General features: G+C 42.6%; 2 protein-coding genes across 5 annotated transcripts in view; one reads left to right on the top strand and one right to left on the bottom strand.

The window, feature by feature from the left end:
- Positions 1-24923, bottom strand: part of plin1 (perilipin 1) — an 89175-nt gene extending 64252 nt beyond the window's left edge. The window contains exon 1 of the mRNA XM_035396495.1: positions 24852-24923. The gene's annotated coding sequence lies outside the window, so the exon portion shown is untranslated. The remainder of the gene's footprint in view (positions 1-24851) is intronic.
- gnrhr4 (gonadotropin releasing hormone receptor 4) lies at positions 1224-11083 on the top strand. 4 transcript variants are annotated; one of them, XM_035396497.1, is made up of 5 exons: positions 1224-1639; positions 1815-1871; positions 3957-4663; positions 9625-9829; positions 10140-11083. In XM_035396497.1, the coding sequence occupies exons 3-5, from the start codon at positions 4082-4084 to the stop codon at positions 10658-10660; spliced, it is 1308 nt and encodes a 435-aa protein (XP_035252388.1). In that variant the 5' UTR covers positions 1224-1639; positions 1815-1871; positions 3957-4081; the 3' UTR covers positions 10661-11083. The 4 variants fall into 4 exon arrangements, with proteins under 4 accessions (XP_035252388.1, XP_035252389.1, XP_035252390.1 ...); XM_035396498.1 differs by having other exon boundaries at positions 1224-1625; XM_035396499.1 differs by having other exon boundaries at positions 1224-1515.
- Positions 24924-26005: the final 1082 nt, after the last annotated feature.

Here is a 26005-nt window from a genome sequence, read left to right on the forward strand (position 1 = left end):
TCAGTGAGCAGCTGAACTCAGTACACAGAGGAGGTTGACAGACATTCATTTGATTATTTTAAGTCTGTAATTGCATAGAATCCTGTTCTCTGTTGAACTATTAACTTACATTTCCTCAGATATGTTTCATTTGTAATTCACACCCCTAAGACACATATAGGCCTATTGGCAGATGGTTTAAAATATATCTGCAGAGCTACTGCCTATGAGGGTTCAGGGGTTTGCTGCCATTTCCTTCCAGTGGCAAAAGCCCTTAGTAAAAAAATAATGAGGATTTTCATCACCAAGGATGTTGAAGCTAAGGCACAAGATTGGGAACATCTGGTCATTCTGAAGTAAAGAACAATGTCCTTCCAGGTCCCATTCCAGGGCCCCAGCTGCACGTAAGCTGTCATCATAGCACAGACAGATTCACAAAAAAATAAAATATATACTCTTCATTCAGCGCGCACAGAGTGCTGGAGACATTTCCGCCTGCGTCTATTCTCTGACAAAGTTGACCTTTGTTTTCAGGCAAACTCAGTGAACGATGGCTCCTTTGAGCGTCTGCAGCGGCACTGTTTTCAAGGCAAATCAGTTTCCTCGTTACTCACAATACTCGACAATGTATGCCCTAAAATAGTGTATTTAATGAAGTTACCTCGATTGTTTCCGATTCTCTCGGCTTACCCGCGGACATTAAGACGTTAATACTAGTCCCATCCAAGGTCCTTTGTCTTTCATACCATTATACTAATTTAACTATTTTAGTCAGTTTCTACTCCGATAGGTAATAGGCCAACTACAGAACACGAGTCAGGCGCTCTGTCAAATTAAAGAGGCTTGCACTATATGTTTTCAACATCCTTAGAAAAACAAAGCATTTGACGGAATCGTTCATTATGAAACGTTAACCAACAGAAAAACTAAGCTTGGTTATTGAAGTCGCCGATACCGCGAAGACTTTCAACCACATTTGTGAGGGCTGACCAGTTTCTACAACCGGATTTTCTCTCTCTCTCTCTCTCTCGTCTTCTATTATTCGACTTCACAAAGAAATCAGCTTAAAGTTTCCAAGGCAACCCATGCACACCACGTTCCATAATAGGCAACAGAACACATACAAATGAAAGCTACAATATTTCACTTAGTAATACGAACGCAGATCAGGCGATATCTAATTTACGGTCGCGCGCACGGGAAAGTGGGCGCCCCAGATGCTAAAGACAAAAAGAGGCTGGTGGTACAGCTCGCTCTCATCACCAGCACAACACTCCGGACTGCACTTTGCGCTCAGTACAGACGAACGACAGTGGAACTGAGTGACTACATTAGAGAGACAGGTTTTAGTCATTTTGTCCGTTTTACGACTAGGTCACATCCTTGAACCATAGACTACAAGAGGCACGTATAAGTTTAGTTTTCTCATTCATTTTAATGTCGTTACTCCGTTTTCTTAATTTCTGCAGTAGCTATACACATGCAGTGGCTGAATAGACGTGGATACAAAATAATCAATTAACGGGATCCGCGGGAGTAAGTGGATTTGGAGTTATAATTGAAACGATTCCACCGTTTTTATATATTTCCTTTTGCAGTTAGTAGGATCCTACCACCTGTTAACAACTTATTAAACAATGGATCAGGTACCGGCAAACAGGTGTTAGAACTATTTGGCAAATTGTGTCTGTAATTTAGTCTAATTGTATAGGTTGTTTTGTTTGAATTTCTTGTTTTACAAAACCGTTCGGACAACTTGGTAAGACACAAAGTTAATTTGGACTCTTATCTCCCTCTTTCACCGATTCCTCGTGAATTTGTGAACCTGGATCCAGTTTCAAGGTCATCCCAAAGCTCACTGCTGAATCAAAACAGCAGATATAAGGTTTTAGGTGAGTAATTGTTTTTTTTTAATGCAAAAATGGAGAGAGAATCGTCGAATGAATCAATTAATGAACAATGGCAAGTATAGGCTACATAAATGTTATGTTGGTAGTATGGCAGGTTGTCCTTATTCACACTGTCATTCTAAATATGAATGCAGAGCTACGGCTCTGCGTTTCGTGCGCTCTTAAATTATCTAATTTCTTATCCACAGTGACATTTAGAGATACCTGAGATAAAGCCTACGATTTTTTAATGTTGAGTCGACTGTGTTTAATTTGTAGTCGGTACAACTAGGTAGGTGCATTCAGAAATATTGCACGCATTGTAGGCTATATGTAGTCCAGATGCACAGCCGTAGGTAAATTGTACAATACATCAAGAGTAAAGCTATCCTTTGGATTTGACTACCTGTTCATCTGTACTTAGATTCTAATTAGCAAAAGTGGAAGTACAAATAGCAAGCACGATCTTCATCTACGTTAAATCCCTGGCGCGTATTTTCCTGCGTTAACTTTAGGGACATCTAGGCTAATTGCCAAAAAAGTACATTGATTGAGCACCCCTTTCTTGGACCACCAAACTACATTGCTTTGTCAATTACTTACTTTGGACAAAAAATGTATTCCTGAAACTAAATGAATAAATTCCTGAAACCTAGGAAAATTGACATAGGTACATTACCACTTATGCATTTTCGAACTCGCTCTCATTTGACACCCATTTGATTGCATGGTACACCACTCTCGCAAGGTAGTCTGAACAGTCGCCCCATTAAAGAGCGACAGTGTTGTGTTTTCAGCACTAGATTACTAAAAAGGCATTAATAATCGAGTCAACCGCAGTGGTCGCAGTCACTGAAAGGTACTTAATTCTCCCCTTTTACCTCATGCCCACCCACGCATGCAGGCTTCCGCTGAACACGCATAAGTGTTAGCATTTTGTGTATCCCCTTATTTTATTTACTTTACATTCGGCCGGTTCTTTGGTCCAGGTATGTACCCCGGGACAGCCCTAAGTAAATCCACATTTCCTCTCAGGGGCATGCACTCATTTACAGTGCGGGTTATTTTCCTTCTTTTTTTTACTCTGGGCTGGATCTGAATGTAAATGCGCTCTATTAATTTGTGTTCTTGTTGGATTTGGTACACTATACAAGCTTTAAGGCATTATAATGTTATAAAATTGCATTGAACGAAATGCAATACTACTAATGATGATGATGATGATAATAATAATAATAATAATAATAATAATAATAATAATAAAAAATAATAATAAATAATAAATAATAACAATAATATTAATGATAAAAATAAAAGATTGCATTTATATGAGAACTTTGTTGGACCTCAAAGTGCTTTACAGTAATGCAGTGGGAAAAGACAACCCCAATGTGCAGGACCATACTCACTTGGTTTATGAATGGTAGCAATTTTACAACAGAACACTGATTGGACATAAGCTGAGGTGGAGAGATGGGTTTATTTATGACTAGATGAGTGGAAGAGTCATATCATTGTCATTGGACCAGGACAGAGGGAACTCCCTTTTTCTTTTTAATAAGGGCAACAGGGTCTTTATTAACCACAGTAATTATGGCACCCAGAGCAGTGTTGGCAAGCCAATGTGACGCTGTCTGCTATAAAAAATTAAATAAATAAATAAATAAATAAATACATTTTTGAAAGTTGCATTTGCGGGATCGAAAATTTTGGTTTCCCACAACACTGACTGCGGTGTTCTGCTTGGTCCAATAGGAAGACTGCCATCTACTGGCTCAGTAACAACAGTTCCAACAGCAGCCTATTTTTCACCAGGACTGTCCTATAAAAGTGCAGAATCAGTCTTGAACATTTATTTGTACTCCCCAATATGTACATACATCTAAATCGCAGTATATTAAATTGATAACAGCAAACAGATTTGGTGAAGCATTGAAATTTATTACATTCATTTGGCAGACGCTTTTATCCAAAGCGACGTACAAAAAAGTGCATTTCATGATCGTAGACAACTGCTGAACACGGGTTGTGTTTTAACAGCAGGTAATTCTAATCGTCCCCCTTCTTCTTTTAACTGTGTGTGTGTAGGTCATCGTGGGTGCGAGCGTTAACATGCAGCTGACGTACCGTGTGCAAACGGCCCGACTTTCCCCCGTCTCCGTGGCGACCGGCTCGGCGTCCCACTGACAGCGGAGGGGCTGGACTCGGCGGAGATGGTGTTCCGCATGCATGTGGCTGAAATGAACTGCTCCTCCCGTGATCCCGGGGTTGTGACGCTCCGCCAGGCCCCCGGCTGGCCCCCGGGCAACGGCAGCTGGGAAGCGGCGGCGGCGACTTTCGCCCCCGGCAACGGGAGCGCGGGCGGCGAGGAGCTGCCCACCTTCTCCACCGCCGCCAAGGTGCGCGTGGTCATCACCTTCGTCCTGTGCGTGATCTCGGCCGTGGGCAACTTGGCGGTGCTGTGGGCCGCCAGCACCAGCCACAAGCGCAGGTCCCACGTCCGCATCCTCATCATCAACCTGACGGTGGCCGACCTGCTGGTCACCTTCGTGGTGATGCCGCTGGACGCCGTGTGGAACATCACGGTGCAGTGGCTGGCCGGCGACGCTGCCTGCCGGATGCTCATGTTCCTCAAGCTGCTGGCCATGTACTCCGGGGCCTTCGTCACCGTGGTGATCAGCCTGGACCGGCAGTCCGCCATCCTGGACCCCCTGGCCATCAACGAGGCCAAGAAGAAGAACAAGGTCATGCTGGCCGTGGCGTGGGCCATGAGCGCGTTCCTGTCCGTCCCGCAGGTTAGTGTCAGTGTGGGCGTGGCCAATGAGCAGGATAGTGTCAGTGTGGGTGTGGCCAATGAGCAGGTTAGTGTCAGTGTGGGCGTGGCCAATGTGCACTTTTCTGTCAGCTACACAGGTTAGTGTCAATGTGGCCGTGGCCAATGAGCATGCATCTGTCAGTGTGGGCATGGCCAATGAGCATGTTCCTGTCAGCTACACAGGTTAGACCCAAGGTGGGCGTGGCAAATAAGCATGTTTCTGTCAGCTACACGTTAGTGTCAATGTGGGCGTGGCCAATAAGCATGTGTCTGTCAGCTACACAGGTTAGTCTCATTGTGGGCGTGGCTAACAAGCAAGTTTCTGTCAGCTACACAGGTGACATTTTGCCATTTCAGTATCATAATTTCAAAGCAAAACAAAATGTTAATTTCAGCAAACACTTCAGATGTGTAATTGCTGGCAAGTTAATATGACCGAGCACAGAAAAACGAGATTATTCCACGCAGTATAAATTTAGTTTGGGTGCAGTTACTAATGATATGCAATGAACTCAAGAGTGCTTTGGATCAGGTGGGAGTTAAATCACCACAAAACCAATGCTTGTGTATTTGCACATAATTAGCAGAATCAGTGCCTGAATTTATGATGTTTTGGACATCAGGAGGGTTTCAGCATAAATAAGTAAAATGTATCCCACTTAAATCTGAAGCCAAGACTGGATCAGTATGGAGATAAAATGATTGGATTATAATATATAATATTATAATATATTGAAAATAATAATACAATGAATGACCTTTTAAGGAATCATTAGTATTGCCATGTGTGTTGAAAATGATTCCTAGTGACATCAATTCACTGCATTCTGCGACTGAATCTCTTATACAACAAAGGTATATTTTCCCCATATATGGAGGTCCAATACATTAGCATTCTTGATTTGTCATTTTTTGTAACAATGGGATGCTGCTCTGATAATATCTTCAGCATTTAAATACCAACGATATCAAGATACAGCACTGACTTTTTTGAAACTGAATGTTGGAAAGACACAATATATTGTAATTCGAAAACTTAGAAATGGGAAAGATTTATTAATAGAGGATGAACACGCAAAGCATTTAGGAGTGTGGTATATATTACCTAAACCTAAACTTCTCAGCTCTTCCATAAAAAGTAGCAAACAGCTGATCTGCTGAGCTGAAGGTCAGCGGGGGTGGGTAGTGACGTCCTTTGGAATCTCAATAGGCACGTCTACAAATGCATCAGAGGCTTCAACACTCACCGTCAAGTCTGTTTAATATTTAGGCCTACATGCCACCTCATGCAAATTTCATCAGGCAGCACTTGACTTTCACCTCTACGCTGATGACATGGTCCTTCTCCAGAAACACACTGAATCCCAGAATCCCACTCAAACATGCCGCCATCTGCCAAACCGCCCCGACGCTGAATGCAAACCAAATAGGTTTCCCGTATGGACCACTTATTAAATAAGACTCGTCCACTTAGAATCGAACCTGCCTGTGAGCGTATTTGATGTACAAACTAAGTCAGATATGCGAGAGTGATGGACACCATAGCATGGAATCTTTCCTTTTCAAGTGCCGTTTAAATGCTTGATTTTCATAGAATGGACATCGACTAATGCCACATAATTATTCAAGTCTTCCTCTTCTTTACAGCATAAAGAATTTGCTTTGAAGTCTGTATAACTGTAAGGGCGGGGCTAGTGTTCGCTGATGGCTCTCTCCATACCCTTACTCATGACTGTATTTTTCAATTCATGAACCACTTTAAAGGTGGCTTAAAACTGGTCACACCCACATCCTTGTAAACACCGTGTCAAAGGTACACACTGACCTCCACGTTCTATGACCTGCCCGGTCTGCCTGTTCCAGAACCCATTCAGTGTCCTTCAGTCCGCATGTCGAGGTTTACGCGAGCGCTCCAGCTAATCTCTCTAATCTCCGGCCCCGCTTCCGCCAGCGCGGCGTGTCCCGTGTGCGTACGCGTGCGTCTCGAGAGGCAGAGAAGGACCTCGTACCGCAGGGCTTCTTATCTCCCTTCTCTTTTTTTCTCTTCCGTCGGAACGAGGTGCAAAGCCTCGGACGCGCTCGCTTTGTGACACGGCCCGGGGGTAAACGCGCACAGGGTGTCACGGGATGCCGTCATCCACGCCGCGCTCCCGAAAGGTCAGGCATCGTGAAGCGGCGACTGCATGCAAGAGCAGGTCTCTCACTTTCACGCTGAACGGGTACAGAATGTATAAAAAAAACATCAGCGTTCAACATAGAGATGGCTCATCCAAGGACCCTTGGCAACCCTTGGCCACCATGACCCAGTACCTCCCAGCAAACCAGGCTATTTTTCCCGAAGGGGCTTCTCCCAGTGCGTCTTCACGCAATACTGTACGAGGCTCTGGTCAAGTATATCCACACTTTCTGTCAGCAGTGACCCTTGGGTTGTTAGTTGTTAGAGCAAGTGGATAATGAGCATCAGCTATATTCATTTAGACAATGCAAACTTAGTTCCAGCAGCGATGACTCAGGGATTGTCTCCATGGCTGGCCTTTCGTTTACACAAAAACACCCTCAATGGCACATTTTTGCCTCGGAGTACCAAAGACAGATTAGCGTTGATAAAATGCCCACAGCTGAATGACAGTCAGTTAATTTAGAGCTAAAGCAGGGGTGAAGGCCTCTGACTAAAGGAAGGTCACCCCCTTATTCTACACACTCGCCTCCACTCCTGCGCGCAGAGTATGATTTTACTGTATGGCAGTGTGTGGGTGTCTGTCCCAGTGTGGCTTAAATTGAGCTACCAGAGTACTGTAGATTCATACAGTTGTGTCAGGAACTGTAGGTGCTGTTCTGAACGTCTTCTGAATTTATGTTATAGTTCATGGACTTGTTTTAATATAAATGACATGTTTTGTAGCATGTTTTTATTTTCACAATGATGCATTGTTTTGAATTATTATATGTTATTGTCTAATTATTATATTTGAGTTATAGGCCATTTTTTTACATCTGCACTAGTGTTTATCTACTGTAACTTATCTACTGTACCTTAATAAAGTTTATAAGTTTATAGTTCATAGGGTCAGTCTAGATAATAGATAAAATGTCTGCGTATTTAGTAAATGAAATCTTCCAGCAGTCGCACAGAAACCCACAGATACAGGAAATCCACTGTAAACCACTAGCATCCCCATCCCAACTTCCACACGATACTATTCAGTGACCCCAGGACATGATGGCAGAAATCACACTAAGGCACAGATTTTACAGCAGAGAAAATCTGAGGTGCACAAAAAACCATGGAAGTAAATGTTAGACACTGACTGAGACCTTAATTGAGCTGCTATTTAGAAACAGAGCACAAAGAGAGGGAAGCTTAGGGAACTGAAGAATGCTGCACATTCACACATTTGAGAAGCAGGGTTCTTTCATCAGTCTGTCAACAATGTCAAATTTGCCAAAGAAATCATCAGGATTTAAAAACGCCATTTTACAGTACATGAGGGAAATGGTTTGTGACTTATAGTCAGAGGGTTTGACAGAGTGTGTGTGTGTGTGTGGTGTTTTTCAGAAAAAACTTTTCAGTGTTTCCATATCATGGCCCAACATGACAGGCTCCCTGCTAAGCTGTCCTTGTGAGTCAAAACCAGAAGTATCTGCTAATTGAACTATATGATTTTTAATGATTTCATAATTTAATTTAATTTAATGATATGATTAGCTGAAACAAAGAAAGAGCACAACCTCTTGTTTTTAACGTGGCTAACACTTTTGGAGAACTTACAATGTGGAGTAACTTCTTTTATTTGGTATTGCACAGAATCCAGGCTTTGTCTTTGATGATATCTATGAAAGCAGGATGTTATGATGGACAGCCAGGCCAGGATCAAGGCTGCTTGTTCTTTGTATTAAAGGTACACACCTTCAAAATACACCAAGTTATTATAAATAATTACTCTCATTATTAGTAATGTAGCTGACCTGGTTATGACTTATCCAAAGGCTTTAAAGCCTACTTTGCCAGTGATCGCACTGCCAACTTCAACAGCTTCCTTGCTTTCCAACTATTAAAAGATTGACAGAAATTCCAGTTTTTAATAACGCATGTTGATATCAACATATCTATGTCTTATTTCCCACTAGCAGATATTTTATTGATGTTTTACTGATTGTTTTATGCATGGAAATACATCAGTGTATAATTAACCAACTTTGGCTTCTACATTAATGCGTAGCACACGATTTATAGTGAGGTCAGGTTTTTGATGTTCAAGATTTTTTTTTGTAATACAATTGTGGATAAATCCAGGAACCATCTCTTTCCACCATCAACGTAACAGTTTAGGACAGCCAGTGCTGACTACTTGCCGGTTCTTATGTCATAAATGGGCCCTCCACGTAAACCACCGTGTCTTTTTGCCGTCACTCCTGTGGAGATTGCAGCCACTGAGGTGCGAAACATCTTTGGCTGAGATGAGTCACTTCCGTGGCAACGGAACCGGCTAATCAGCAGGGGTCACGGGGGCCGGCTCGGATGGAAGATGACTGATTGGTGCACTTCCAGGCAAATGGGGACGGCCCCACACAGCCTGTTCTCCAGGTCCAGCTTTGCAGTGATCTGGGAGACCTCAAGGGCTTACACAACTGGCAGTTACACTCGGATACTGGTCTGCTCTTCTGCCAAGGGCAGCGATTTCATAAGCTTTCCAAAGACCAGGCAATCTAAGGCACAGAAAATGGGCTCTCTGCAACAAGACACACATCTGTGTTCACACGTCTGTGTCTCTCCACACACCTGCATGCACAAGCACACACACACACAAACACACGCTCACACGAGTATGCATGCTTATGTGTATAGGTTACGCTATACAGGTTACGTGACCATGACTGCATGTGTGTGAGGCCGCGAGCGCACGTGCGTTTCGGCTCAGCTCTGCACCCGTGTCTCCCCAGATGTTCCTGTTCCACAACGTCACCATCACGGTCCCGGACAACTTCACGCAGTGCTCCACCCGCGGTAGCTTCACCGAGCACTGGCAGGAGACCGTCTACAACATGTTCACCTTCTCCTGCCTCTTCCTGCTGCCGCTGGCCATCATGATCTCCTGCTACACCCGCATCCTGATGGAGATCTCCAAACGCATGACCAAAGGGAAGGGTGAGTCCCACACAGCCAGAGGGCGGCCCTACCTCCCAGAGGGCAGGAACTGACCCCACCAAAACCCAGCACAGGTCAGACTAGGCCAATGTTCCAGACACTTTGAGAATGTGAGGTGGCGTGACCTTTGACCTTGGTCTCGCCTGAAAATGACAAGTACAGTAGAGAAACTGTCCTGTTGTATTGCTTCAGGGGTAGTAGCAGAGCTGGGGAACCCTTTCTCCAAGTCTTCTATGACTTAACATAGTGTGGATACACCTCAGCTCATTCCAGCTGAGGTTTTGTAAGATCTCTTTGTCCTGTGTTTCAGCATCTTCCAAGGAAGTGCATCTCCGCCGCTCGAAGAACAACATTCCCAAAGCTCGGATGAGGGCTCTGAAAATGAGCATCGTCATCGTTGTGTCCTTCATCGTCTGCTGGACGCCGTACTACCTGCTGGGCCTGTGGTACTGGTTCTTCCCCGAGGACCTGGAGGAGACCGTGTCCCACTCGCTCACCCACATGCTCTTCATCTTCGGCCTGTTCAACGCCTGCCTGGACCCCATCACCTACGGCCTGTTCACCATCCACCTGCGCAAGCGCGTCAAGCGCTACTGCCACAGCGCCACCGTGCTGGTGGAGTCGGAGAACAACACCGACGTCACCGGCTCCTTCCGGTGCCCCGCCTCCCCGCTGCGCCAGAGGCGGGAGGGGGGGCAGGGCCAGGAGAGCTTCAGGGGGGCGGGGCAGGAGGAGATGGACAGGAAGCCCAGCTGCTACGGCAGCTACCTGACCGTCCGCAGGAACGGAAGGGAGGAGCCCGGCCAGTCCAGCCCAGATAGCATGATATGAAGGGCGGGGCGCTGTACAGGACGGGCGCACTGGAGTTACGTTCCACCGGCAGAATATTTAACACTGTCTGACTGGCAGCCTGCCCATCAGTAATGGCCTCCGAACGTGTCACACACGTGACTGTCATGATCAACACACTGGAAATTTATTAGCGCAATAGGGCCAATGAGCAGCGAGTGTCACAGCGACCGTGAGAATCCTGATCCCCGAGGCTTCCGCTCAATCATGGTCCCCCCGAAAGCTGACAAATCATAATTAATGCAATGGCTGCTGGAGGCTGACTCCTGAACTGTTAATGAGACACCAAAAAAGTGACTTCTCCCACAGTGTCAGGAAAGGAGGGGGGTCTTTCGTGCAACGGCACCTGGAGACACACAATTCCCGTGGTAATAGACAGGAGGGTACATCAGCCACAGCATGAGAAGGACCACTCTGTCAACAATAGCTCTTGATTTGGCTATGAATTCCATTCTAATGCATGTAAATTAAACTGCCTGGCCAAAAAAAAAGTTGCACACTAATATTTCATTGGACCGCCTTTAGCTTTGATTACACTGCCTGGCAGTGTACATTATTATCCACACACACTACATTTGGACACCTGACATCCAACATCCAAAGTAGAGTTGGTCCACCCTTTGCTGCTATAACAACCTCCACTCTTCTGGGAATTCTTTATACTAGATGTTGGAGCTTTGCTGCAGGGATTTGCTTCCACGCAGCCAGGGGCAGTTGGCTTTCCAATTGATACCAAAGGTGTTGGGTGGGATTGAGGTCAGTGCTCTGTGCAGGCCTCTCAAGTTCTTCCACACCGATCTCAACAAAACCATTTCTATATGGACCTCGCGGTGTGTCCGAGGGCATTGTCGTGCTGTAACCGGAAAGGGCCTTCCCCAAACATTTGCCACAAAGTTGGAAGCACATAATCATCTAGAATGTCATTGCATTAAGGATTTGCCTTCACTGGAGTCAGGGGCCAAGCCCAAGCCATAAAGAAAACAACCCCAGACCAAGGGGTGTCCAGATGCTTAGGGTATATATATACAGTTAAATGCAAAAGTATTTGGACAGTGGTGTCAAATTGGTTGTTTTTCCACTGTAGAGATCAGATTTGTATTTTGACATCAAACGATGACTATGAGGCAAAATTCATAATGTCAGCATTTATTTCCTGTGGGTTTTTTTTTTAAAACAGACATTGAACTATATAACAGTGCCATTCAATGACTCAAGTCCTATATATACCAAGTATAAAATAATTTCAAAAAATAGCCTGCACTTTAACCTCATAATCATGGTTTTATTTCAAAACCAATGTGCTGGAGTACAGAGCCAAAACAACTTAAACTGTCACTGTCCCAAGACTGTTGCATTTAACTGTATATATGTATATAGGATGTTGCATTCGTGCTAATGAATAGAAGTGTTAAGGTTTGAGGATTTTCAGGTACTGAGGGAAAGCCCCCTAATCCTCTTCCCCGAGGCATCTCAGTACCATCTCCATTTCAAAGGAATGCAGAAACATTCCAAACCAGCACCGCTCCTCAAACAGAGTAATTAATCTGTGCGGTGCATGTTGGTTAGTTTCTTATTTCTTCTTGAGGGAGAAGGGTTGGTGGATAAGTAACTATAACTGAGCACTAAAGCATTCAAGGAGTTTCATTAGAGGCATAGATCAGTGTTTGAGGAAAAGATCCATCTAATCACAGCAATTCCACACCAGTGAGAAAGCTATTTGTCATGCCATTTTTCTAATGTGTGTTAAGCGGCGCTTGAAGTGGAAAAAATAAGTGCAGGAACTAGGGTTGACCAGATGAGAAGAGAATTAAATCCACAGAACCACGCGATTGGTTGGAGATTTCGACCGTGGGCCAGGTGGGGCTTTTGGATACACAGAAATGATGAGAAGTGGCGGAATGCTAGAAAAAGTGCCAGTACTCATGAGCAAAACAGAGTAATCGTGGTACAGCATGCCAGACCATACCGGCCCGCTTGTGTTAATCGCATGTTAAATGTTCAAAATTACTTTCCTGGAGCATGTCAAGAACTTTCATGGCTATAGCACAAAACGTGACCTGGAAAACTGGCGGAGTGTCTTACACAGGAAATCGACTCTGTTCACACACGACGCTGACAGGGAAAATCGGCAGAACATTTACGGGTTAAGATGCATACGTGAAAGGGGCTCATGAAACAGAACATGAACATGCAAAAGCTTTATAGACACAGAGCTACTCTATCCACAGAGTGCTTCGATTCCATCCTTCACTCACTGTGTCTGTGCTTAGTTATGGTTTAATTATTCTGACAGAAGCCTGAGCTATATCAGAACTTGATTACTGTCAAATAAATGCACCTGTGTGCAACTTTCACAAGCACAGTTCAGCAAATTAATTTAGATTTTGTTTTGAACTCTACAAACTGTGCTTGTGAAGGAAGCAAAACAATTCATTCATTCATTATGGGTCAAAGTTAAGAATAGCTGCAGATTTGATCAACAATTCTGCCTTTTTTGGCTAAGTAGATTTAAGAGGGCGGGGCAATCTCTCAGCGTTGCTCAGTGTCTCAGGGATACTCACTTCAAAGGTTGGAAATCTTAACTGGAGACTCCACAACTGTATAACTAGCCCATGCAATGTGCCACCAGGGCAGCCTCTTTATTGTAAAGTTTGTGAGCTAAATGTGCGCGTAGTTAAAAATGCACTCGTGTCAGCAATACACCTGCATGACCGTATTTCGGTAATATTTTCCTTGCTTGCTTTACTTCTGGATTAAACTAAGAGGAGTGCCATCATGCATGGCGGTGCTGGTCGTGTCATGCATTAGCGCACTTCCTTGCCGGAAGAGCTCAGCCCTGCTGTGGATGAGGACTGAGGAGCAGAGGCTCGGTTCTCCAAACGCACCGAGGGCCAAGAGGGCGAGTGCATGTGGGAATGAGTAGGGATCTCTCAGTCTCCCTTCTCTCTCTGTCTCTCTCCTTTTCTCTTGTATTCTCACCCTTGCTCACCCTCTTCCCATCTCTCCTTCACTCCCACCCTTTTCTCATTTGTTCTCAATCTTCCGCTCACTCACCCCCTCTGTATCCAAATCTCCATCTCTCCCACTCGCTCATTGGATAGTTTCATTCATGCTGCTTGAGGACACTGAAGCCTGGAATCAACATCTGGCACAATGCATTTTTTGTTTTATTTCAAAAAACCTATTTGCTTGAGTTACCCGCTTCAAAAGTGAATTTTGGTTGTGTGTATATATAGCGCATAGTGGTCAATAATATTGTATATGCCCTCAGTCTCCATACATCTTTATTTAATTTTTGTGATCACCAAACCAAAAACAAAACTTAAGGAATGTTGGGAAGGGTGTACCGTTCTGAGCCCACCAAAATACAGAACTGACTGTGCACACAAAAGCAGAGGAGAGGCATGGTACGAAAGGGTTCACACGCAGACGAGAGCTCGTTTTACAGCCAATTTAACAGTACCTTTTTATTTGTTCATGAATCACATACAAAAAAAAATCAACAAAAAGAAATGATGTGCAGGACTGCTTGTATTTGCATTTGTCGGTCATGAACTATTGTTGTGTTAAATGTGAAAGAAGCATTTATTTGGTTTCCCTGGTGCACAATATCAAACGTGCAGCGTGAGCTGTGTCTTTGTGTCTGCCTGTTCAACGCTTAAAGTCGGCACTTGACATTAATAAACATGTTTGTTCTCTACGCCCGTAGATTTAGTGCTTCAATTGCCAGGCTCAGAGAAAAACAGCAGTGACAATAATTGTTTACATTCTTGTTTCACACTTCCATTTATGTTTTCACACTTAAAATATTCCACTGTTTTTCACATGCAGATGAATATTATGTTTCCTGGGGGCAAATGTTACATTTCTATAAATGCATTTCCATTTATAAATGCACATAATATTCTTTGAATGTCCCATTTCTCATGATTGTGGACAGAAAGTGAAACGTGCATTTAAATGTGCATACCTACAGTAGATAGTAAGAGTAAGTGAGTTTGGGCACTTCTCTGGAGTCATTGCTTGGTTGTCAGTATGCAACATGCTTTACTGACTACCTCAATCAGTGCCATTACCTGGAGAGATTCATTACCAGATACCATTCCCAGCACTCAAAATACCAAACCCACAACAGAAAATCCAGGTTCAGAAAGTAAAATGTCCCTCACCCTCACCCTCCCTAGCGCCACGTCCCCTCCCCCCACCCCCCACCCCGGTATTTGGTCCAATCACCTGGATCACCTCCAATCAATTAGCGCCAGGGGGTATGACTAATCAGTGAAATCAGTGGGCTGAGTTCATGGGTGGAAGAAACACATGGCAGGATTTGTGCTTGGACGCCTGGACCCTCCACCTCTGCACGCTGTTAAAAATGCTGTTTAAATATAAATATATATATAAATGCATACAGTGGATATAATCCTGCCCCAAGTGGCCAGTAATGAGGTGGTCTAACTTGTTGGGGGTTGATGATCATGGCTAAGCCATCTGAAAGCAAAGTGCCTCTTGCATCAAAGACACCACCGAGAAACAGGAGGCGAGACGAGGCTCAAACCTTTCACTCGCCCATCTAGAAACTTTCCAATCATTTTCCCTTTCCCTGATTCCGCCCCCACCCCCACCCCCGGCTGGCTTTGACCCGCAAGGGCAGTTACAGGTTACACAGCAGATATCCATTCATTCATCCATCCATTATCTAACTTCCTTATTTATGATCAAGGTTGCGGGGGTCTAATAAAAACAAGTCTAGACATTGACTTATAATTAAAATTCGGAAACTAGTTATACATAACCCTCCAATAATATTTGACAGTGACGGACAGCTCACAGTTTCAAGCACAATTAAGACACTATTGCTAATTTCTCCAGCAGTCAGCTAATGATTCCTCTGAATAGCTGTAAATGCACTAAAATGATTCATTCCACAATTATTTCTGGAAACTGTGCTCCATCCTCCCTCAGACAGATGTTTAATGGAATATTATTCTGTCATTGCTATTTCTGAATGTCTGCTCTATCCTTCCAAATTCCTGAAGGCCCAGTAACGTGGAGATTTGAGCATAGTAGTTCCATAAGCTAATGCACTGAAGTATCTTATTCTAAGGAAAATATTATTTTTTTACATTAATGGTATGATTTGCTGAGGTTTATAGGGTGAGAGTTTTGGAGCAAGTGGGGGGTTTAGTGTCTAAGAACTACGATGAACACTTTGCTGGACTTTTATTATATCGTACAAATAAGTGACGGCATCAAACTTCCTTAATCATGTCACCTAGCTGCAGTGGCACATTTAGACACACAGACGGGAACCTGGTCGTTTTCTGCCTCCCATGGGGACAATTAACAATGTGAAAATAAAGGTACCTGCTGGACATGCAGTTGTCCAAATATTCCATAACCTGAAATTCAATATATATTTCCTTCAAGTTTGTATACTGCAAATAATTATCATAATTAAGCAGGAAGAGTTAATAAGTGAGAGAGCTCTCAGGGCGTTACCCATTTAAAATTTTCATCATTTGCATCCCTTAGAGATATCAGAGAGACCTAAAATACCTAAATGCCTCCTGAAGAACTACTGCTGGTACAGTACCTGTGTGACTTCGATCAAAGATTTTTCAAAAATCCACTTCAATGTACAGAAACTCAGCAGCCAGTGTTTGAATTAGTAGTACGGTTCTGATAAAAACTGCCCATGGCAAAAAGGTCACTGGAGACTGCACAGAGAGGATGATGGGTATAAGAGGCTGCACTGTTTAGAGCAGTGAGTATCACTCTGTTGGACAAAATGGGCCTACCGTAATTCAGGGTTTCCCGTAGCCATAGTTGACCTTGATGGCCCAGGTTGAGAAGAATCGCCCCCACTTACTGGTTAAGTACTATATGTTTATATGGAAATAAACAACACAACATAATTCTAACATAATCCTCTGCAGAACACATACTGAGTATTAAGCAAATTAGGAATTTTACCTCCAGTGAAACCAAAGTAGTATGAAAGAAAAGAACTTTACAAAGTTCTGGCTGACCCTGGGCATACTGCTCAGCATCTCCCACACCCGGGCATATTGGCAGATAGAAGAGTTCTGCTGTTTCAAACTTCCACAGCAGTAACAATAAAACTCTACAACATGAGAGTCTGCTTCTGAATGTTAGCAGTTCTGTAAAGATTCCACTCGTCTTCACAGCGAGGCCGTTTTCCCTTAAAATATCAAACTTCCATAACCGAGCTGAATGCCATGGCGTCTGGATATTCACAAAAAAGGGCGACAACTCGCCTGACCCAGGCAAGGGTTTGCCAAGAACAGCAACTGAGTCTGCACTGCACCGCCGAACCACGGACACCAAGGTCCCGTCAGGACAGAAAATAAATTCAATTGATCTTATATTTTTTAATGAGAGACAATGACGTCACTTACGACGGGGAACAGTATAAAATGGGAGAAAGTGCGTCTGAAGAGCGCGCGAAGAGCGTCACAGCTGCTCCCCGTGTACTCGACATCTGACACAGCGAAGAGCTCTAACAAGCGCCGGAGTGCGCTGCTTTTAAAAGAGAACAACAATAACAAACGCACGCCAGCTCAATTCTGCCCTGTGCGCCACACGGCTTAAGATGAGCCCAACAAAGAAAACAGCGGAGCAGATGATTGAAAAAGGAAGATGCGAACATTCCGTGCGGTGAATGGGATTCTAAATGGAAAAAAGATCAAAAGGAAACTTTTTTTTGTTGACGAATGGACAGATGGGAGGGTAAGTGGTGGTGAGAACAAGTAGTCTAGTCGTTCTTCAGAAAGCAGTTTCCATATGCCAACACCCACACGGACGTATTGCAAGTTTTATAAAGGAGTTCAAACTGGAGCTTAATAAGCCGACTTGGTTGCGTAGTGCTGAGTGACTCAGAATTTACCGTCTGTCTTTGTCAAGACAACAGCTGCAGCAAAGCGGGAGAGTGGGAGAGACGGCCATGGTGGAAATGGCTCCACTGCCCACCCACTTGTCAACATGGACGCACAAACACATTTTACAGGGGAAAAATAGAAAAAGCGTTGACACCTACAGGCTCACAGTGGAAAATTCTGTTACAGGCAGTGAAGGCAGGTAGAGTATGTTAGGACTGGCACGGAACACAGCCAGAAGACCACGGATAGTGAGATTCGGCTTACTGCCGCATTAAATTCTAAAAGTTAAGAGCTTATATGTTCTCTTTGTCTTCCCCTCAGCAAAATCATTCTAAGCGCTATAGGGCTTGTGTGTGCGCACTTTACTTGCGGAATGTAAGCATTGGACAAATGCTTGAACAAGCCGTTTGCCACCAGACTCCCCTCAGGACCCAATGAATCAAAGGCAGCTTCGTTATTTTCTCATTAGTGTTTGCCTTTCCAAAGTTAAAAAAAAAATTAATTATACAAAAACATGCTAGAAACACAGCGGTGCTGCATAAATCAATTCCCTCCGAAAATAATGGAATATATATATCCACAATTGCCACACACAGCGGCCAGGAAGCACCGCAGCTGCCTCGAAATCCGAAAAAAGGAAAAGCGCTCGACGTGAGGCCAGTGAATCACCTCCCAGAGAGCCCCGTGGAGCCACAGAAATCAGCTCCGAAGCGGGTCCAGCTGAGAGGGCGCCGCTCGCGTCAGCGGGGTGGCGTCCTCGGCGGCGTTTCCTCTCTGGTGATAATTATCACTTGTGTTTAAGCGCTCCGTCAATGTCTCACAAACATCACACGTCTAACTTCCCTCCTCCTGCTTGACTGGCGGTCGGCTTTCGTTTGATTGCAAGGTCTAACGGCGAGTTGCCCAATTAACATTCGGCGACTGACAGGCGTTCATATCACAAAGAACCCCACACGCTGCATGACAGACAGGCAAGATGTATTTCAGTATTAAAGTTCTGAGGAATTATTACCAAGGGCAATAAGGTGTATCTTTGAGACAGACGGTGGACCTGGGACAGGAACAGCTGAGTCTTCTTTAATATCCAGTCCCCAAAGGATTTTAATTGGGTCTTATGCCACTGGAAATCTGAGCATTCAAATTCAGAGTACGATGCTGCAGCACAGATTACCACAACTAACCAGCTGGTCAGTTCTTGAGATCCTCCCTTCCTCTCTGCCACTTAATGAGATCTCTGGCACAATATTGGACATCCAAGCCACAGTATTACACTTGGCTTCAGTGGCAGGGAATCAGAACTTTCACAGTTAAGCAAATACAATCTGTGGTTGTGGTATAGCTTAGCATTCAGGAAGCAGCAATTGTAGCGGTTGAGATACATCAGTCACAGTTCTGCCCATTCATTCCAGGGCATTGCAAACATTCCTGGGAAAAATGTTTGTCACCTGGGTATTGGTTATTAGGCATTTAAGAGTCCAACCTGGATTTTGACTTATAAATAAATATAAGTATTTGTATTGGTGAACTGCCAGTGCTGGCTCAGCCAACAGCAGAATGATCTTCAGCAATATAATCTCCAACACGATTTATGATAACCTTCAAAATGTCTTTAACAATTTTTTTTTTTTTTTTTTTGCAAAAATAATCAGTGTCATTCAGAATTTCCATGTCACTCCTCTCACGGAAACAGTGATATAGCAGGTATATTCAATCACAGCTGCAATGACTCTAAATGTACAGGTACAGTAATAGGTGGTTGTGCAAAGCTCTTCCCACAGGCTGAAAAGGACTGACTTCCTATTGTCCAATACTGACTGACAATCACATATGACCTCACTGCATAGTACAAACAAGCTGTTTGTGGAGCACTGTTATTTGACCGCCTCTCACAAAAAAACTAAATGAATAAAAATACATTTATACAGTAAAGATAATATTTTCATGCACAGTATCTTTCTCTTTATTTCTTTGTTTGGCAATATAGATGACAGCACCTTATTTTAATATTCCCCTCAGGTACATTTCCAAATCAGTGAAAAGAAACTTACCACAAAAAAGATCTTATGCTTTTTTGAATATCAATCCAGCTGCCTTTGTAATCACAAATCTAAATCTCAGAGGTCAGGAGTGAGTCATGTTCTTACGAACCGCTTGATTTGATGCACTTCTCATTTTCTAGGCACAGACCCTGATTGAGACTTTCATCTCTAAAATGTAACTTTCAAACTCTCCAAGAGGCTCCCACAGACACGAACCTTTGCAAGCAAAATGCAAGTGTGTTTACCAATTTTAAACTTTATGACAGAGACTCAGCAGTCCTTTCAGATTACCTGAGTTTCTCCCAGCCAGGGAAATAGCTATTCTATGTTATTCAGTTCTACACTATTCTATTCTATAAAGTAAGTAAACAGCAAATAAAATATCAGTAACTGTATGAATACAATTGATGAATAGAAATCACTTGGCAATAAAACAATGCAGTGAAGAAATGTTTTTAATACTTTGCCACCAATCAAAGCAACAGCACACCAACATAGATATGAATTCAGTGTTTAATCTTATAAGAAATATAAAAAGCCTTACTTCATTAGTAGGAATAAACAGTAGTACTAATAAATCAATGATTCAATCCTATGTGCTGAGGAGCTCCATTCACTATGAAAGTTGCCATGTAGAGGTGCCCACTCAAAGTCTAATCCCATTATTGGCACTAGAGCTTACCACTGAATTCAGAGTCATCTATAGTTCACACATCATAGATTGGAAACAGTGAAGCTCCTTAGGGGAAAAATAAAGCTATTCGATTCCATGACTTTGTTTAAAGGTAGAAATATGGAATATTGCCGCTACAGAACTCAGTTTATAATTACCATAAATTCTAGTTCCCCAAGACTGGGAAGATATTACCAACACACATCAGGGAATAGCGAAATCCTCCCATTAACAGCAGCTAGCAGGGAGCTGTGATATTTGACTCACTGCTCTCCGGTTCATTCTAAGGTAGACAAAAGTTAAAGTGTTTGTGTGCTACAGCATTGACTAAAATTTAGCAATGGTCTCACCACTTACCCTGAGAAAGAAGCCTTAACTCAAGCAACAACAAACAGGCCAACGAAGCCAACGATTGCACACATACAGTAGTCTTGGTGAAATTAAGGGCAACATTAAATACTAAACACTGTGAAGCATATAGCCATGTGTAAAATAACTCAGCATGGAAATCAAATAGTTCATACTTACAATTTAGATGCACATTTAAATTTCAGACATAGCAGCTTTTTTTTTTTTTTTTTTTTAATTAAGAAAAAATTTAAGGAGACAGAGCACCACCTGGGAATCAAACCTACAACCTAGAAGCTGGAAGCCCAGTTCCATAATCACTGTGCTACCCTGCTGCCCCTTTTCACAACACGAGGAACCAGAGTGACTTAAACAGCATCAATTTTTACATGCTACCAATTTATACATCTGGATATTTTACAGAAGCAACAGAGTTATTCGCTCAGGATTACATGGATAGTGGAGATGTTAACCTTGAGCCAGATACTTGGTGTGCATGTACTATGGATTCACCCCCTTTAATTGCTGAGAAATGGTAATGCAAGTCGCTCTGGGTAAAAGCATCTGGTGACTGGATGTAATGCAGTGATATGTAATCATGCTGATGTCGATTAAAGTGCATTCCCGGGTCAGTTCTGAGCTGGCTGCTTTAGGGGTCCCTGTTGTTTGGCAGAGCACATGTAAAATACAAGGCCATGGAGCCAGGGAACCAATCAGAACAATCCTCAGTGTGTATTCATGTATGTATGCGCATGATTACACCTACTTCTAGTACCACAGCTGCAGGCTTCTGTTTGACTGTGGGAGAGGTCCCCTCCAAATTGATTTCACAATCAAATACAGTGGGAAGAGGGGACGAAGGCAGATGTTTGATCACTTGATGCTCTTTCAATGATTTATTGATTTGTTTGCGTTGCTGGCAGCTTTTGTTTGTTTTTCCTTTATACTGTGCAGCAGGGCCGAGCAGCAGAGAGCGCTAATTATACCACTTTCCCTCCTGCAGCACGGTGCAAACAAATTAGCAATGAATAATTCTTCCCTACAACACCGGTGTTGTGGTCTTCAGAAAAGCCCATTCTTTTCTATGACTGGCAGGAAGGTTTAACGGTACAGGGTATCATCATTTGAATGACATAATTTCTGAAAGGTGTTTCACCAAACACAGACATATGGCTATAGCTTTTCCATTTTGCCTCAAAAATTAATTAAAGCTTGTTAAAAGGTCTAAAATGGCACGTGGGAGCATGAAAGGGGTTTGGATGAATGTACAAAGCCTTTTTTCAACAGTGACTGGCTGACTTGCACTGGATTTGGTTCACCTACGCTAAATTAAACTGAAGTACATGCATTCCCTGGGCATAGAAAAAACAGATATTTAAATTTGATTAATGATTACCAGCATTTTAAAGAGATGAGCCACAAAAAGATTTTGGTTTCATTCTGGAATTAAAAAAAGAACAGGCAGCCTTCTCTATTTTATATCTATGCTTCACAATGTGAAGCTCAAGAACCTGCCCAATATCGGTGAAAACTTTAAGATCTTTCATACACATTTTGTAGGTTTCATCATATGCTTTTATTTGATATATGGTAAATGGCAAATGGACTGCATTTATATAGCGCTTTTATCCAAAGCGCTTTACAATTGATGCCTCTCATTCACCAGAGCAGTTAGAGGTTAGGTGTCTTGCTCAGGGACACTTCGACACGCCCAGGGTGGGGATCGACCCGGCAACCCTCTGACTGCCAGACAACCGCTCTTACCTCCTTAGCTATGTCGATATGTTAGAGCAATTATTTGCTTTCATGAAAAAAAAACAGTGACACATTACAACTAAATTACAACTTATTTTTGAAATGGTTCATGAACATATAATACACAGCATGGAAAACCTAATAACATTTCCCTGTTTAACAGCTTCCTAAAAGTAGAAACATGACTTGAAACAGTGCAACTAAAACCTCTTTATTTACAATGGTGTCTCTCTAAATTTCAGAGGTTTTTTTAGCCACTTCAGTAGTCATATTGTTAAAGTAACAGGGTGATATATGAATCCTGTAACTTCAAGGAGTAAAATTTATACGTAAAAAGCACACAAGGCTGATTACAGACTCATATTTTATTTAAGAGCTTGCATATCCTAGCTTCCAAAACAGTGTCAGAAAGTGTCAGTGTCAGTGTCAGCTGAGCAGCAGACCGATGTCATTGGAAATTTGGCGGGTGCAAAAACCCCAATCGTTCTACTTAAAATAAGTTGAAAATCCAAAATTATGCACATTTATAAATAGGAATGCAAGAAATGGTAGAGATATTCCCCCAAAAACAACTTTAGTAGAAGTGCATGCCGCAGGCTGCTTAATCAAGTAATGAAAATATGGTCACAGAGATCAGACAACGTCTAGCACATTTTATTTGTTCTGCAAGGAAAATCAGTAAAATCCAATTTAAAAGTTATTCTTGTTGACACAATGTTACCTACCCACGACAGCATCAGACGGTGCCTACCGAACTCTGTCATGGTTGATCTGTCTCCAGTAATGCAAGTCACATGCTGAAAGCATACAATCAATCCCTCAAAGACTGCGCTCACACATTCTGCATATTACAGCACTTGCAAGTGTCATCTGGCCAAACAACTTCCCAAAAGCTGACAAATTGGTGGGGGTCGTCTAAAAGATTTTAACGCTTTGCCCAAGCAGAAAGTTTTGCTGTATGGCAGTCCTAATGAGCGCAACTTGATCATTAATCTAAATAAAACTGGGGCTGGATTCCGTAATGTGACAAGTACTACAGTTCCAGAGTAGTTGACTGTAAATCATTTGCACGGAAACAAGGCATTGCACTGACACTCTAGGAACTCTTGGACAGAAGCAAATAAATCACTCCAGATACTGCGTAGACAGCAAAACGATACTCGTCCATTACAACCAACACCATTGATGCAGAAAGATGCATCTCTTCCAATGGAAAAGTTTATACTAAGGACCATCAAACAGACTACTTTTTTTTTTTTTTTTAACAAAATTTAAACTTCATGTGAGGTCTTCTGTTTTATATTTTCATAAACAGCTGCAAATTATTTCCTTGTTACGATCAGGCTTAATTATGTGTTCAAGTACTATAATTGCATGCCTTTTCTACTTTCTATTTCTTAGACAAAAGTGTTACTGCCTCATTTGAATGGTTGTATGCAGTGAAAGTCAAAAGCTTTCAAACAAAATCACAAAATCAATTTATTTCTATGAGAGCAATTTAATGCACATCACCCTTGTAAAGAATATCTGTCAGGCAGGTATACAATGGATAAATAATAGGCAGTTCCATTACCAAAAGACTTGCACATAGTGACCTGAAAACACCATCTGCAGTTTAAAAATAAAAAGGCCTCTAAAATGTCCACTTAAATGTTGTAAATGCCCCACCTTCCAAATCAAAGACATACAATATGCTAAAATATTGGGATGCATACTTAGTGGCATTGCAAGGAATTCTGAGCCCCTGAAAGAATATTGCTCTGAGTCCATTTTTTAATAAAACAAATAGATTTTATTTTAACCTGTGGGCCCCTAGAATCGTCACCATCTTTCACCCCACTGCTTGAATAAGTAGCCTGAACTGTTCCAATTACAGACACATTTCAAACTAAACGTGTACATAGCGCTTCTCCTCCTAACGCATCATTTATAGGCTACTGCATGCCATGGTAGCGAGGTGATAGCACTTGCGCTCCCTCTTAAACCCATACATTTTAAAGCGATGTAGTGAATTAGGTTTTAATACAGTCTGTTTTCGGATTGGTATTTTCACGAACTGAAAACCCTGCCCATGATTTGGAAGCGATTAGGTGCAATTACCTTTCGATATAATAATGATATTCGTGGAACCTTTACGTTTACTTTCAATTACCACAAGAAAAAATAGCCAGGAATACGAAATGAACCTTGTACATGTGCATAAAGTTGTTCGAAGCACAGATTAGTCAATAATGTGTGTAACAATGGCAACGATTCGTCGGTATCATTATCACTGGCATGCATAGATTCAGACGCTGCGGGAGGCCTACAGGTGAAATTAAGCGCATGCAATAAAATATAGCGAAAATTGCATTTATATATAACGTATTATATGTATAACAGTCATCGTTGTTTTAAGGCAGTCACTGTTTCGTATACATAGTTTAATGTCTTAGCAAAGAAGGAAAGCTTGCACTTACCGGCTTATTGGTTTCTGGTTTTCAAAAGGAAGCGCGGGCGAAACCATACTAATAGCGGAGGGGTACACATCCACATCTGCTACTGACCAAATTAAAATTTTGGTGGGTGACTGTGTGACATTTGATTGTTTTGAGTTTAAGCCAAAGTTTTGAGTTTAAGTCTTTTCTGAATGAAATTATGCTTATATTACTAAAAGTAATGCCACCTAATTAAGTAACCAGGGAAGTGCTTTTTACTGGCTTTTGTTAATAAATTTGGCACCCAAGTTGGAGCTAAATATGTACAATTCCCACCTTAATTTGAAATGCCCAATTCATGCGCAAATCGCACCTCCGATTCAGGAGAGTATACAACCAGAATGTGGTTGACAGTGATTCTATTCTTAATTTCTTTGTCCATATAAAAAACGAATGGACCCTGCTGATTTCCTAAGTTTTATAACAAAGTTGAAATGAGAGCATGAATTGTCTGCAGCTTGAATTAAAAATATAAAATATTAGAAAAAAACAGGACCTGGAGAGGAAGAGGATTTGGAGATGAACTCCTCAACCATTCAGTACAGACATGCACTTGTCTGTACTGAAATGGAGGGATTTGAGAAAGGGAAAAGCTGCTGAAGCTCTCATTCATAAATGTGTTTCGTTGGTAAAATGTGCTTGTGAAAATACATGGATGGATAATTAAATACACATCAGAAATGGAGAGTGATAGCAGCTACGTCTTTGCAGCTCTGAGTGCCTGCCAAGCGTGAGGGTGGAGTAGCAGGCAGCACATTACCACCATATGGCTGCTAATCCTATCAGCGACTGATGACAGTCTCAGAGTTTCGCTCTGTGCCTGGTTGGATGAGAGCCCCTTCAGCAGAAGCCGTTTTGTAGGGGGAAAAAAACACAATCTGTATAAATTTTGAGGGCGAGCCCCCTCAGCCACATGGGGTGTGGCAGGGCGGCATGCACTGGTGGTGAAGGAACAGGCAGCGGTGCTCCCTTCTTTGGGGAGCGGGCCTCTGGCACGGATGTGTTTGGGATGGAGTTTATGGAGGGGAAGGAGGCTGAAAACTCCTCATGGAATCGTGCTTGACTTGACGAAGAGCAACATTTATAAATGTCTTTTTTAATCCCCTTTCATTCTTATTTTCTTCCCGAATTATGAT

The sequence above is a fragment of the Anguilla anguilla genome, chromosome 16, assembly GCF_013347855.1.
Source record: "Anguilla anguilla isolate fAngAng1 chromosome 16, fAngAng1.pri, whole genome shotgun sequence".
NCBI lineage: Eukaryota > Metazoa > Chordata > Actinopteri > Anguilliformes > Anguillidae > Anguilla > Anguilla anguilla.